Source organism: Cheilinus undulatus, linkage group 1, assembly GCF_018320785.1.
Source record: "Cheilinus undulatus linkage group 1, ASM1832078v1, whole genome shotgun sequence".
Classification (NCBI taxonomy): domain Eukaryota; kingdom Metazoa; phylum Chordata; class Actinopteri; order Labriformes; family Labridae; genus Cheilinus; species Cheilinus undulatus.
In genome coordinates this window covers 7,047,662-7,064,069 of record NC_054865.1, presented here as the reverse complement: position 1 = coordinate 7,064,069, position 16,408 = coordinate 7,047,662, and the positions used below count along the sequence as shown (strand labels likewise).

The 16,408-nt window shown below is 38.9% G+C and overlaps 1 protein-coding gene across 1 annotated transcript in view; it reads right to left on the bottom strand.

Moving 5' to 3' along the window:
• The window catches only part of LOC121509042 (nuclear receptor ROR-alpha A-like), a 50,199-nt gene that overhangs the window by 16,988 nt on the left and 16,803 nt on the right, over positions 1-16,408 (bottom strand). Inside the window, exon 2 of the mRNA XM_041786280.1 lies at positions 5,646-5,731. Within this exon, the coding sequence (XP_041642214.1) occupies positions 5,646-5,731 (86 nt within the window). The remainder of the gene's footprint in view (positions 1-5,645; positions 5,732-16,408) is intronic.

Here is a 16,408-nt window from a genome sequence, read left to right as displayed (position 1 = left end):
ATATCAAACTCAGTCAAGATGGATCCTGAGCTGTTCTGAAGAAATCTTTCAAGTTTCCAATCTCAGAAGACATCGTGGAAATGATCATGTCATGCCTTTAGCAAAGATATGATTGGCTTCTGAAAAATGTACATACACTGCAAAAACTCTACCTTTCTCCCACAGTCCAAACACATGCTCATTATGTAAACTGGTGCCTTTAGTGGTCCGTGGTTTGAGTAACCTTGAGAGTGGTTGTTTGTTTCCACATCAGCCCTGTGACAGACTTGTGACCAGACCAGGGTGGACCCTGTCTCTCTTTCTGGATGGGATAAGGAGTGTAGACGGTGGGCGGATTTGTGGATGGATGAACATTAAAATTATAAAGCAAAACATGGGTGCTAGTTCAGCTCAGTTGGTGGATCCATTTTTCCATTTCCTCCACAGCTTATCCCGTTCAAAGTCACGGGGGACTGGAACCTAACTCAGCTGTCATTGGGCGAGAGGCAGGGTACAACCTGGGCTGGATGCCAGTCAATCACAGGGGTGCCATACTGATACAACAACCAGATATGGTCACACTCCAACCCAGAGCCAGAACCCAAGCATAAACACAGTGAAAATGCGAAGTCCTGCACAGAAAGGCCCTGGTTGACATTCAAACCAGGAACCTTCTTGCTGTGAGGCCTTTCAGACTGGCAGGGCTGTGTGCCAGTTCTGGTTCCTGAACCTAATTTTGAATCTGCTGGCATGTTCAAACACGGAAAAAAATTGGTTCTGAACCTGAAAAGTTGTTACTCAGCTGGAACCACACATAGTGACATCATCAGTTGGCCTATCACTTCCTAGGTTGTAAAGAAGAGCAGAAAATGGACAAAAACTTGCGGCTGGGGAGACTAAATGTTTGGTAGTGATCTGAGCACTGACAGAATTCCAGGTGAAGCTGGAGAGTAGTCCAAGGAGGGACAAGTTATAAGCCGAATTTGTGGAAGAGATAGTGAAGGCTGGGTTCACCTGAACACCAGACCAAATTATTAACTCAAGAAACTGGAAAAGGAATACCACGACAGCAGGAAACACTGCTCGAGATTCCTGCCCATTAAAGGGATGGTCTTTCCTAGCCACTGTAACAGGGCTTAATACTGCTGGTGCTGAGCCAATGGTGATTAACGCTGGTCTTTACTATTACAGGCCATATAACAGTACAATCTCAACCTGGCCTCTTTGTAGTGTCTTGAGATAACTTCAGGTATGACTTGGCCCTACAAAAACAAGGATTGATTCATTCTAAATGGACTCATTGACTGATCAACTGCACCAACAGCAGGATGTGGTGATACATGTCCATCATGTCCTCAAACTTTGGTTCTGCTCAAGCTGTTGTGAACACGGGCTGGTTCGCCAGAAAGCACCAAGGTTCTAAGACTCCAGAATGGAACCAGAACCAGAGCCAGAGCCAGAACCAGAACCGTGTCTGTCTGAAAACACCCTGTGAGGCAGCAGCACCATGCCACCCTCAGCTGGTAAAGCAGGTGCAAATATACAGAGTCTAGAGTTCTGGATGCACTGGTCGTGGGACTGAGTCCCAATCCTAGCCCTGTCTGGTCTTTACTATTACAGGCCATATAACAGTACAATCTTGACCTGGCCTCTTTGTAGTGTCTTGAGATAACTTCAGGTATGACTTGGCCCTACAAAAACAAAAATTGATTCATTCTAAATGGACTCATTGACTGATCAACTGCACCAACAGCAGGACGTGGTGATACATGTCCGTCATGTCCTCCAGCTTTGGTTCTGCTCAAGCTGTTGTGAACACGGGCTGGTTCGCCAGAAAGCACCAAGGCTCTGAGACTCCAGAATGGAACCAGAGTCAGAACCAGAACCATGTCTGTCCGAAAACACCCTGTGAGGCAGCAGCATCATGCCACCCTCAGCTGGTAGAACAGGTGCAAATGTACAGAGGCTAGAGTCCTAGGCCTACTGGTTGTGGGACTGAGTCCCAATCCTAGCCCTGTTTGGTGCATATCTTCCCTCACCCTCTCTCCTCATATTTCCTGTCTCTCTTTGCTGTCCTGTATAACAGGCAAAAAAGTCCCAAACATAACCTCAATAAAGCAAAACATGTGTGACAGTAAATTCACAAGACAGTGGGTTCGTTTTAAATACCTTTTTGCTTAGGAAGGTTTCTAACAGAGAAATAACTTGGAAGCATTTTAGTGTCAGCCATGATAAGGGCTGTTTGAATTCTCTAGATGATGAGGAAAGAAGCTTCATTGTTTCAATTATCGTCTCCTTTAGCAGAGGTCACACTGGACCATCCTTTACCATAGGAAAGAGGGAAAGATGACCCACAATTCTTAGTGTCAACTTCATTTAAAGTGGCATGCCATGATGACATACATTGATCACAAGCAATCAGTGTGACTGTAAGGGTTACTTGCACTGAATCAAACAATACATTTCATTGTGAAACTGATAAATAATGCTATAAATGGCTGGGAAATAAGGATGTGCAGAGGAATATAAGAGCCATGATAACTATTATATCATCCCACATAAGATTACTAATTCTTTTCTTTTCTTTTCCTTCCAAATAGCCAATCAATTAATCAGTGCATATTTCAAAATGCATTTGCTTTTCTATTTTGGAATATTAAAGTTAGTTTGGTAAAAGTTAATAAATCACAGCCAGCTAAAAGTGATCTTTCTGATGTTTGGTTGATGTTTAAATGGTAATAATGACATATTGAGGTGATTATGTTTCCTATCATAATTAAGAAAGAAAGACAAGACAATATTTATCTCTACCCACTGAATTTTTTTTTTTTTTTTTTTTTTTTTTTTTTAGTTTTATGGTGCCTCTCACATAATGAGCAGAAAGAAAAACAGAACCAGAGCAGAATTAAATAATTAACAGAAACAAGAGAACTAACAATAGAATTGATAGGTGGAGAATAAAACAAAACTAACCCTTGGAGCTATCAGCTTTTTTTTTTAATCATGTCTCGTCTGGACTTTTAGTCTTTTAAAGCTTGTAAAACATCAACTCTGCAGGGCACAGTCAAGCCCTGAATATCCTTAATCTAAAGACAACCTGGGCTTTAATAATGTGTGCGCTGGAGTATTGTTACTTAAATTAAAAAAAAAAAAGTTAAGGGACAATAAACACACGCAAAAAAACTCAACTGAATTAAAACTCAGAGATTTTTATGTATTAAACTCAGTAAACATTGATGACGAAGGGTTTTTGTTTGCACAGACTTGTTCTCCCATCTCTCTAGGACCAAAGAATTAAAAAACAATCATTCTGTGATAAGAAGTCTTGAAAATATTTTCATTTTTACAAAAAAAGTCCTTGTACTTTTGGGAATTTGAGTCATTATTTAAAGCAGTTTATGTTGCAGTGACTCTGAGGGACAAATCACAGCCTCTCTGTGTCATTTTCTCTCTATTATGAATCATTCAGGCTCTTTTCTGCAGTTTCAAAGTCTGTGCACATGCATTGTTTGCCAAAGCATGATGTTACCATAGCACAGTTGCAATGCATTCTGGGATACAAACAGACAAAACTAAAAAATGGATTTTAAATCGATACAATGCCGTCTAACATTGTTGTTACTGGTGTGGATTTTATCTTTAAAGACCCCGGAAACTCCCCCAAGTTCAAGGCTCACTAGAAAATGTTTTGTAAGAGCTACAAATGTGTGGATAGCATCATTAGAATGCCACAACAGGGCTTTCAGAGGAAAAACAAGTAATTTATTTCAGTTATTTAACTTTGCATGCCTCGCATCTCACCTTGTCCTATAAGGCAACCCCAGTCTGAAATGGTTAATACCATTTCAAAACATAAGGACTGATATCATTCATCTACTCATACTGACTATGAAGGAAGTTCAAATCAAGAGATATTCAGCACTTCAGCTGTTCTAGATGTTCTCAGCCACAGTGACTTAAAGCTGCCTTGTTAAAAAAAAAAAAAAAACCTTAGCAATTTGTAGTCCATCAAGGCTAACTGTAGTTTTTTACACAGTTAACCATCGTAACATTCATAACCTGCCTTGGATAAGAGCTCTTACATTCCCTTATCATCATGGTTCTTCTTTCCTACTCTCTTACTCCCACCTTTCCTCGATCCTGTGATGTTTTGCATCACAGTTAAGGAATAAGGACTAAGGAAGTCACTTGTTTTAGTCTTTTTGAACAGACCCAGTGGAGTACAAACAACCTGAATGACAATCCAAAAACTCACATCTTTGTGAATGTTCAAATTTCTTATGAAAAAAAAAAAAATAAACCAGCAACGTTAAAAGCTACATTCATATGGCAAACGTCATTTCAAACTATAAAAAGCAAAAAACAAAATGCGAGAAAGTTCTTATACATTGGACAAAAATCTGGTACATGGTCTTTTTATTTGTCATTTATATGCAAAATTGCAAATCAAATCTTATAAGAGATTATCTGTCGGTTCTTCTGCAGCCAAACAGTTTGACAAATTTTAAATGTTGATACATGCGAGAAGGACTGCAAGGCTTTTCCCTGCTAAAATTTTGCAAGTAAGTCCTAAACTCAAATTAATTCACAAAACACAAAAAAACAAATACACCCCTCACTGAGTTACAGAACAAACGACTCTGTGCCACTGGTCCATTGTGAAGTCAGTTGTTAAAAAAATACCCCATTTACATGCAAATCAGCCTCACTGCAAAAGTGTGAGATGTGGGGACTGCACCGCAGAATTTAAACAAGATGACACACAAAACTTCCCAGTGGTGGGTTAAACAATTTCACCTCTTGACTCAAAAATGTAGTTCAATCTGTAAGCGTTCTTAAGTATCTTCACATTTCATCCACATGTGTGGAGACAATCTGGAGCCTGGAGAATAGGGTGAGAACAGTCGTCATGTATGGTGCATAAATTAACTGATTACATTAATATCAACACTACTTTAAGTAACATTGCTGTCATTATTCTTAATGTTAAATGTAAATGATCTTTGCAAGGATGAGGGTGGGAGTGGAGGACGTACACTACAGGAGCAGGTGGTAAGACATCCAGCCTTTGTCTGGATTAGACAAAAGTATACTTTTTTATTTTCGTTTGTTTGGTTTTTTTTTTTTGCCGTGTAGAAGAGCGACTAAGTGTGCTTTCTATCTACGTACATTTTCCCCTAACTTCACTCTAAAAAGGACACACTGTTTCCTGTGTAGACTGTCGAATGGGCAGCAGATGTTCTTTTGTGAGGTGTTAATGTGGCCACAGTTTTTAGGCTGGGTCCAGACTTCCATCATGTAATACTCACTCAGTGTTAAACACAGGATCATTTGTGTTTATGTGTTGGCTGCAGGAAAAACCCAAATATTTCCCATGCCATAAACATGCTAAATGCATCATGTCTGGGTTTATATCATCTGGTGGAGCTCACAGATGATATAATCTCTCCTCCCTCTCCATGCACTGCCTGGATAAGCTTCTCTGCTGCTTTCAGCTACCAGCAGGGGTGTGAATCTGCCAGTATCTTGTGATTTAATATGATTACTTCTTTTACCTACATCATTAAAATGTTTTTGCAGAAGTTTGATAGTCTGTAGTGATTTTAAACGTGCCATACAAATAAACTTTTACTTGAACAGAGGTCAGCTGATTTTGTCGGCCTTACCTTGCAGCCCTCACAGGTGATGACCCCGTAGTGGATCCCTGATGATTTATCTCCACAGATCTTACAGGGAATGATTTCAATCTGAGCTGCAGACACACAGAAAGACAAAACAATCAGGATCATTAAAATCATCAAACACCTGTCAGCAGCTGCATCCCAATCAGTCATGGAGGCAGCGTCACTCTGAGATCTGCTGTGTCTCTTTTCATTTAAATAAAGTTAACGCACAAAACTCTCTGCCACTCTTTAACACTAAAAATGAAAAAGGGTTCAAGCATGTTGAAGCTAAAATGCTAAAAGCACATCTACAACTACAATAATTATTTCAAATCTTTGAGTAAATTTAGGAACTGTTCAACTTGCTTTGCTATTTTCACCTTTATGTATTTAATCTTTCTTTTCACTTGCTTTATTTTTGCTAATGTTAGTATTAAAATGATCATTTTACACAGCTGTTTTGTTAGAAAGCAGTGGATCATCTAAAACTGCCTCATCTACCAAAATTGTCCTGACTTCTATTGTTGTTACCAAAACAGTTCAATAGAATCTAAGAATAATTCTACTTCGATGGCTATAATTATTAATAATAGTTCTCTCTATCGCATTAGCATCAAAGCCGTCAATGCTAATTTTGCTACCATCATTATTGATGTAATGATGTAATGGGTCTTGATACTGCTAACTCTGAGTCAATAGTGACTAACCTGACACGCCAGATAGATTTGTTTCACACATCCATCTGGAAAACCTACCATAGACAGTGTTTGGGAAAGGGCAGAGCCTTTGAAAAAAACTCTGAGGGTGATTGCATGAACGTTTTTGTGTGTCTCATCTTCAAGGGCCAATCACAGCAACAAAATGTGACGTAATAGCCACTACCAAGGACTAAACTCCATAGAGAACTGCATAACGCGAACCATGGTGGCTGTAGACATTTTAGTACACGACTCTCGTCGTTTTTTAAAAGAAAACAACTTAATGCTGTTCTTTGTTCTGCTTTTAATGAAAAAATGTTGTCAAGTTCTGATAAAACTGGCGCTATAGCAGCATCCACGCTAATGTCTTCCGCCATAATTGCACCGGCCTCTTGTTGCTGCTTGCTTATGTCACGCCGCTCCCCAAAGTACTTCCCCTTGACGCTGATTGGTCCTGTCACTTTCTAACCGGGCTCAAACTGTTCAGACAAGAGCTTTGCAAGATGAATTTGCCAGTGAGAAACATAGAAACAGGCGAATCCATCTGCTGGTATGAATTGGCCCTACAAAAACAAAGATTGACTGGTTCATTACTAGACTCATTGGCTGATCAACTGCACCAACAGCTGCATCCTCCTAAAGATGCTTCCAAACTGTGGCATAACAGAAAGCATAAACTCAGTCTTTACTTAGGAGTGTAGTTAAACATGAACTAGCTAGCCTGCTAGCAGGAAGACGATGGAGAGCTTTATGTTATACAATCAATACCGCACTAGCAAATCTGTAGGAAGACGCTTTAACCCCCCTCAGCCCTGCAGCATAAAAAGCCTGACAGGCATACAGAAAAAGATCCAAAACAAGAAATGTATGATGCTAAAGTTATTATTTTTTCTTAAAAATGTATTTTTGGGCTTTTAGTGCCTTTAATGATAGAGGAAGACAGTGGATAGAACCGGAAACAGGGATGAGACACATGCAGGAAAGGGGCACAGGCCAGATACATGGGAAACGCCTTAAACCACTAGGCATCTGCGCCCCATGCTAAAGTTATTTGATGTCTCATCCATGTGATTTTGGTAAAACTGCATTGCTTTAAAGCTTACAATAGGACTACTCACTTTTGTTACACATCATGATTGTGGCTCTACAGTGTGAGATTCAACAGTCATTAAAAAGACAGAAGAGACAAACTTCTTCGTCTCAGTGCCCAGAGTGAACATAATGCCCTTGATAAATACAAAAATTATGTTGCTGGTAAAATTAAAAAAAAAAAACTTGAGCACTTCAGTTTCTGTAATCAAATTGTGAGGGGGGACAAAACAGCGTTACTAAAACTCAATAAGCAGCTGTCTTTAGCCTTTGTAAAGACTTTTGACTACATAGTGCACATAAAACATAAAAGTGCTGCTTTTATTCTCTTAATCCAGTCTAGAAGTTAAGAGAAATTCTGACTTCAAAGAGCCATAAACTGCTGGATGTGATGGCACACACCAGCACATTGTAGTGAGCCGAGTTATTGATGCTAACTGCTAATTAGCCTGGTGTCTCGTCATGTGTCCATGTACATCCCTGTGTTACTGCAGTATTTTACGTTGTTTTTGCTTTGCTTATTACATGACTCAATTCCAACTCTCAATCTTTCTGGTGTTTGAGAAAAAAGCAAATCCAGAATCTTACCCAGGACATTTTTTCTTCCAGCACGATAAAGTAAACTTCATCTCACAGATGTTAATCTATATCAGTAAAGATCTGTGATCTGCTGATGGTGTTTGTTGAAATCTATTTATAATGCAGTTCTTCAGAAATTATTTTCTGTCTGCTGCTTGAACTCACACTACAGTTGTTCTGTGATATCTTTAAGAGGCTGATCAGTGAAGGATCTCGTCTTCCAGAGAGAAATGTGTGTCTACAGTTTATCAGACTGACACTGGAAACACACTGACTGACTGACTGAGTGTATTTATACACTCAGCAGCTTGTAACAGTGACAGCTCAACTCAGAGACGCTAAATTTAGAGGTGGGAAGTTATGTAAGTGTGCAGCCACATGAACGCAAATACACACAGTGGCTACACACTGACTTAAACACACACACCTACACACAAACAAAGTGTAGAGGAGTCTGAAGAAATAAAGGAGAGACAGGAAGGAAGGAAGCATCATTTCTCAGCTGTTTGTCTTGACACAGAAACACTCGCCTCTTCTCTGAGTTATAACGTTGTCAGTATGAACAAATTTATTTTATTTTGACATTTACATAAAATCAAACAACAAACAGAGCACTTTCTGTTAGAATTCAAGCACTAGATATCCTTTAGTTCTGTAAATTCCATTATCCAAATGTAAACTCCATAGCAATAAACTTAGTCATAAAAACAGCCTAAAACTTAAAATATATAAATTTATGTTATAGGCTGCATTATATCTTATTTCATTATCACTTTGTGTATACGTGTCTGAGGTTTTAAGCTGGAGATATACTTGCTGTTTAACCCATCATTTGCATTCACAACCAGTTATAATCGTTCCCATTGGTCCTTTGACCCTGAGCTACGTATGCGTTTTATAGATGCAAACAATACGGGTGTAAAGGTACATGTATTCGTACCGTATCAGTTTGGTACAGACGTGTACAGAATGGATCCATGAGGGGTGAAGCTCATACACAGACGGAAAACCAGAGAACAACACACAGTCACACTGTCCTGGCAACCGCACAACCACAGCAAACGACAGCAGCAGCCTGAATATTCCCAGATAACAGTGTCCTGTTTAGGAACACTTTGTTTCCCAGTAAAATACAACAGTGGATAAAAAAGACAACAGCAAAAGCGCTGACATTATTCAGCAGTGTCGTTGACAGCTCGTCATCCAGCGGACCAATCAAAGCATTTGAAAAGGCACCACTCAAACAACAACATTGCTGTAATGAGGAGTAACAGCAAAAAGTCTCACCAGCCGGTTATGAGTCTACCATGATTTAAGATCTTTTTATTATAACAATGGTGCTCTGGATTAGTTAGTCAAATTAATTCCAAATGTGGTACTGTCAACTGTCAGCCTTGAGGAGGGGGAGAGGGGACTCCATCATGTCTGCAGCTGCGTCATAGGTAAAGTTATCCTCAGATTTCACACTCTAACCTCTTTATCCACCAAGATGGGCTGCAAAACGCTCTCCCAAATTTTGTAGTAGGACCCATTGGTTAAAAAAGTAATCCAGTGCTGAAGTCCGTGTTGAATTGGCAGGATATACACTGATTAGCATACTTAACAAGCTAACTTAATGTTGTATGATGATGTGTTCAAGTTGGCGTGGACATTTTAGTGTTTAAGGAATGGTTATATATGTCAATATATCAATTAAAATAACCACTAATTCAAAAATGTATTTATTTATTAATATTTGTATTCTGTGAAGACCTTGTGGAAGGAGACTGCAGCATTACTGATAATTGAAATGTAATTTTTTCTGCATATTTATTGAATACAATTTAATATAATGAAAAAAGAAATTCTTTAATTACCGTACTAAAAACATACCAAACAATGACTTCAAAACTGAGGCAGTGTGTACCGAATGGAAATTTTTCCATACCGTTACACCCCTTTGTGCCTTGATTTTACACCTACAAGGACATGCAAGATTGACCCTTCAAATACACAAACATGTAGTAAAAACAGCTGTTTTCCTTGCTGTAGATGCATTTAAACAGTGCAGTGCCTTAAATATAATAGCAAAATACAAGAAGGTAAATAAAGAAAGTCAGAAAAGCAACAAAGTTAAGAAACCACATCGTCAGTAGTATTAAGAACAATGATATAATGTATACATGCTGATATAAATGGCAAATTTCAAATGATGGGGAAATCAGGGAATTTATTGATGAGCTTAATAAAAAAAATTACTGTACATCACAAATAACACAAAAGCTACAGTGTGTAAATTCATTGAAATTACTAATTAAAAGTGGCAGTAGTTCACCTAGTTTTGATTTTTTTTTTAAAAAATTGGAATTATCTTGAAAGAACATAAAATATTGACTTTCTCCTGATATACACTATATAAATGTTTCCAAATAATTTTAAGCAGATACAAATATTGAAAGCTATAAATTGAACATATGAAAGCAGTTAAACTGGTATATCAGTCTAAGTTAGTTTTTTAAGAGTGTTGGAAACATATGTTGTTTATATGTTGTTGTTGCATATGTGTTAGCAGCAAGCTAACAGAGCTTTTCTGACTTTATGTAAGATGAATGCAGATGGCTATATAAAGCATCATGTAAGACTGTGTTACACAGTTTGGTCACAGTAAAAATTTTACTTTAACTCTGTATGGTGACAGACTTTTCCTGTGTTGTTTTTACAGTTTTACAAGTGCTGCATACTGGAACATTCAGGGAGGGCAGAATAGCAACCATGACATGTTTATTGTTGCCTAGGACAGTGGTTCCCAACTTTTTTTCCCTGGAGCCCCCCTACTTGTGTCTAAGAATGGTAAATGGACTTGAGCTTGTATAGTGCTTTTCTAGTCGCCCAAAAACAGAGCTGCTACTACAGCAGCCGGGATGGACGGAGAGCCGTTCTTTCTGGGAATCACTCCACCCTTCACAGTTGGAATAGAGCAGAGGGTGTAATGTGCAGCAGCACATCCATGTGTGTCTGGTCAACACCGGTGTAGGTTTGTTCATGAAAAATAATGGGGCAGTTGAATGGACATGCTTTACACAGCAGGTCATGACTTACTATTCACACCCATTCACTCCACATTCATGCACTGATGGCAGAGGTTGCTATGGAGAATTGGCCATCATTATTTTGTTATTGTCATCATCACAGTATTAGCTAACTCTGTTCATATGCATCTGCACATATTCACACACCACTGATGCAGCAGAGTTTTTGCCCCAAAGTTGAGAAGGAAATAAGACTGTGACGACCGCTCCTGCTGGAGGCTGTTATTCTGCTGCTGTATCTTATTCATGTTTTGTGCTGCTTGGTTGTAAAGGACCATTATGATCCACCCCACCCCCAATAATGAAGTACTCCACCCCCATCCCAGCTCCCTGCCCCCCTCTAGACATCTCCCCGCCATGTAAAGATGCATTGCCCAACCATGGCTGCTTGTCTTTGATATTTATTAATGATATTTTCCAACATACCATAAGGTTTTGTCACTACACCATGAACCTTCAGTGTTACATTTCATGAATGAATTTCATGTTACAATGGAGAAAAACTGTTCAAAGTGGCGTTATCTTTCTGCCTTATCCTGCAGCTGATCCCACAGTACATTGACAGTGGCACACAGGGTGAATCAGGCAGGACACATTTAATAGTTTTCTCTCTCATCATGTAACATTTATGCTACATCTCTTTTAAATTCAGTGTTTACTCTTAAAAGGAGCCGGCCCACAAAGACTTTTCAAACATTTGCTCCCACATCCAGAGCGACAATAAGCATCTTTAATCTTGTATGTGACCTCATGTGAACCGACTGACTTAACTGTTCTCTCCTCCGTTAAACCCTTCCCCTCTTTCTGTCCCCATGTGCCTCCGAGCCCCCGTCCTCTCAGAGAAGGATTGACCACCTGACCCAGTGAATGAACGTCTACGTGATCCTGGGCTGAACTCACTCAACCTCAGAGGACTCAGATTAACTCCAGCACTGTGCGTACTACTGGAGTCCTCTCTGAGCTGGTACCAAGTGAATAATCTGTAACAAGAGGCAATAATACGGAATCGTTCACACACAGGCCTCAAACTGACCCAAGTGTTCTGAGCATGCTCCACAGCGTGCAGAGCGGCACAAATACGCAGAAGAAAGCTGGGAGGAATATTAGTAAAAAGGTGTCAAAATGGAGATTTAAGGGTGGAAACAACACTTACTGTGTTTTGTTTTCACGAACAGATGGTAGACATGTTCATGGATGCAAAAGGTTTAAGCAATCAGACATCAGTGTGAATCTCAAGGATTATAGGCACTGTAGTTTTTTTGGCTAAGATAACAAATAAACGATGTTCTTTGTTTGTTATTTTATTTTATTGTCATTTTCATCCAACAAAATTGATATTCAAGCATATGTCTTCTCCTGGAGCGTAAGCCAGCATTTCACACTCAGGTAGTTAAGTCATGCTAGTCAACCCTTGATATGTCTAACATTTTTAGGTGGCTTTCACACTAGGGGCCCAGGCCCGGATCCGAGTGCACTTAAGCCCAAAGTCTGGTTCATTTGGGTAGTGTGAATGCAAACAAACCACGCCGGGGCATGGGGCCTGGGCCCACTTGGGGAGGTGGTCTCGGGTGTGATTCAAGTGGACTCTGGCACGGTTTGGATGAGATGTGAATGCAACCGCATTCGGATACGGGACAGAGCGTCCAATCAGCTTTATGACATCATCGTAAAAGCTAAACTTCTTTAAACATCGCGGCAGTTTGTTCACATTTTTCCTCAATAAAGGGCAGAAATCATCAGAATCCAGTCAATTAACGGTCTGCTGTGACTCACCTTACAGATGAACACTAGTTGGAGTCAGGATGCAGGATGGACTTTTTGCCAGGTCAAAACAAAAACAATCTTCGCTTAGGTCATGACCCCAGTGGTTGCCATGGTAGTTTCTTCTTCTTTCTCGTCCTTTGTAGGGTTATAAACCAGCTACGTGCATATTGCCACCTGCTGTTTCAGACTGAGTACATACGCAATTGGGCACGGATCGATGTTGCTGGGGGGGGGGGTCAAAACAACTGGGCCTAATGTAAAAGCGCCCTTAGTAGTTACTGAATCTGAAATTGAGAAAATTAACAGAAATTTTACTTCCAGAACAACACTGTTGAGCTCTTTACATCCCATAAAACCCTACCGTATGCTTTGTGCATTCACATCTATGTAAATACGTATAAACACATAAATACGTATACTTTAAATGAATGGGAAAGGTAAAAGGCTTGGATAACATGGTCCCCCCAGACAAAAAATCCCAGAGGCACATTCTAAACCAAAAGTTACAGGAAATCTCCCATAATGCCTTGCAGATCATCAACAGGAAGGAAGACGTCAAACAAAGTAATCTGTAAAATATACTGCAAGATTATACTGTAATTAAGGGGGCAGTAACACAACACATCACCAAAGACATGGCCCCAGTAAGTATCAGCCCAGCAACTCACAAATGTGACTCTCTTCACAATACGGACCTGTGGTCTCAGCCCAACAGTTCAGAACATTGACAACTGGGAGTTCAAAAGTTTTTTCCACCAATGATCTCCTTGCACAAGATCTTAAAGACGCCCCTGTCATGAAGCTCATCAGAACCTCATCAGTGTGCATCAACACAGACATCACACAACAGGACTTCAGTAATCAAAGCTGTGAGCCTGAATGGACTAGACTGCAGTGCTTTGGCCATCAGGTACTGTATAGCTTGTGATTGGTGAGTTTTTGTGTAGGTTTGCTTCACTCTCAATGAGGAAAATAATCATTTTTACAATCAGCATCGTAAACATAACAGAGAAGCGTTTCATAACTTTCCATTGACATTAAAAGACTTTAACAGTATTTCAGGATTGTTTTTTTGTTTTGTTTTGTTTTTTTAGCTGAAGGCCGGTCATAGCATTGTTTATTTAATTTAATAAAATATTTGTTAAGTTCATCGTATTTTCCCAGATAAAAAATATGTTAAATCTAACCTGATAACAATTTACCCTTTCTGCATGTACTTTTTTAAAAACCCTAATAGGAGGGTCTACTTTTACCATCATAGCGGTGACATTTTATGCAAGGGCTGAACTAAGTATTTATAGCGTAATTTAGAGTATTCAGAATTTGCTATAAACATTGTGTATCACAATATAGCCTAAAAATATCACAATATTAGTTTTATTAGTTTTGTCCAGCTATTAGCTGACACAGGAAAGCCGTCTTTTACAAATAGACACCAGACAACTTCCAAAACCAAAGTTTGGTTCTACATTTACTACTCTCCCCTGACACAGAATCTGTAAAGATCATTCTTAAGTCATAAAATTGAAATTTAAAAAATGCATCATCATCGTCAATATAGCCATGACATTTTCACTGATCTTTCCAAAGTATAAACCTAATCTGTATCTGTAAGTGAAGACCCATGGTTCACAGTTGTCTATGACTGTTTTCTAGTAATTCTCAGTAATTCTTAGTTCTCCTCAGCGCTGACCGCTCTGACCAAAGTTTAAAAACAGCTGACCCTAAAGCTCTCTTTCTCACATTTCTGTGAGACTCCACTGGTTAACTCAGTTTCTCCTTTAAGATCATCGTCAGCCTCAGCGCTCTGCTGCAGACTGTTTATGGCCTTTACCATGGCAGTGTGAATCAACAGGATACCCACAAACAGACCTGTGTGCTAATCTCACTTTTTATGAAGCTTAGATTAGCACGACAACAAGAGTTATTTCAGTGGGAACTAGTTATTCAAATACTGCAAAATGGTCGTAGCATTTAAGGTTAAGAAGAAAATCATCCAACAATATTCCATCAATAAGACCATATATTTACAGAAATACCCAGCCTCTTAGTAATTTTTAGCCATGACTTTTGTACAAGCATGTTGAGGTTTGCTGTTGTCACGATACCAGATTTTTTTCCTTGATAAGATCCTATCAATATCTGTTTTTGTGCCTTAGTAAAACATTTCTAATGTTGCTCATTTGCAGGAGTTTGACAGCATATTGATGGATTAATTCCTCTACATTCCTATCCTATGATTTAAGGGAAGTTTTTAACCCCCTGAGCCCTAAGCTATTTTTTAAGAATCGTCTTGCCGGGACTTATTGTCTTAAAAAGCTTGTTAACCATCACTGTGGTGCACAGTCAAACTCTGAACATCCTTTTTTTCCCCAGAGCATCCTTCATCAGAATATGTGTGCTGCAGCAATGTCATTTGATCAAAAAAAAAAAAAAAGAAAAAGCTATTGGTTTATAGAGATGAAAGAAAGAAAAGGGAAATTAAAACCCTAAGATTTTTATGTGAGACACATCCTTTTTGCACAAACCTGTTCTCCAATCTTTTGGGGACCGAAGTGAAAAAAAAATCATTCTGTGACAAAAAAAAAAAGTCAAAATATTCACATATTTACAAAAAAAAACAAAAAAAAAAAAAAACAAACAAAAAAAAAAAAATCCCTGCTTTTCTTGTATTAGCTCTATGTGTGCTATTATTCAAAGCAGTTTGTGTCTGCAGAGACACAGCAGGACACGTCACTGCCTCTCTGTGTCTCTTTCTCTCTGTCGTGAGCTATTCAAACTGTCTCCTGCTTGATCTTTGAGTAAAGACACGAGCAGTTTGACAAAGCATGATGCTACAACAGAACAGCCAGCCTTTGGTTACCATAGCCTGTCACAAAGCATTGTGAGAAAACAGTATGGTGTTTAGCAATAGCTGTTAGCAGCAGAAATGATTCAAAATGTATTAAAAACTGTTAAAAAGACATTCAGTATCAGATATACTGGCATGGACTTAATCTTCTAATACTTTATAAAGTCACCAAAGGTCAAAGCTCATTAGAAAAGCTTCCATGAGGAATTCAAAGACATGGGTAGAGTGGAACTACACCGCAGCTAGCTTCAGGAGGGGAAATAAAGTAAGTGGTTACGATTTATGGTTCAAAAGTTATTTAACTTTTAATAACTTGTCTCTTCTTGCTATGTTTGACAACACTGGTCTTAGAGGGTTAAAATACTTTTGACTCTTAAGATATCAGAAATGTCTCATTTTAGAAGAAGTGGTATCAAAAAAGTGTTAAAAAACTGTTAATCTGTTTTTTTCTAAATCTGCAATGACAAACCCAAAGAAAGGAAAAATACATCAAAGTTCAGTTTATCTTTTGTTTTTGTGATTATAATATCAATAAATTTAATAGATTAGTGGGTTAAGTGTGGTGTATGCCTCTGTGTTTGGGAGCACAGCATATGTGTGCATTGGTGTGACCAGGTCACTGTAATACTTTGCCCAAATGCAACTTAGTGGTGAGATGTTTATGCCACTTCAGAGTGGACATTAGTGTAACGTCTGGAGGAAATCCCTTTGACATAT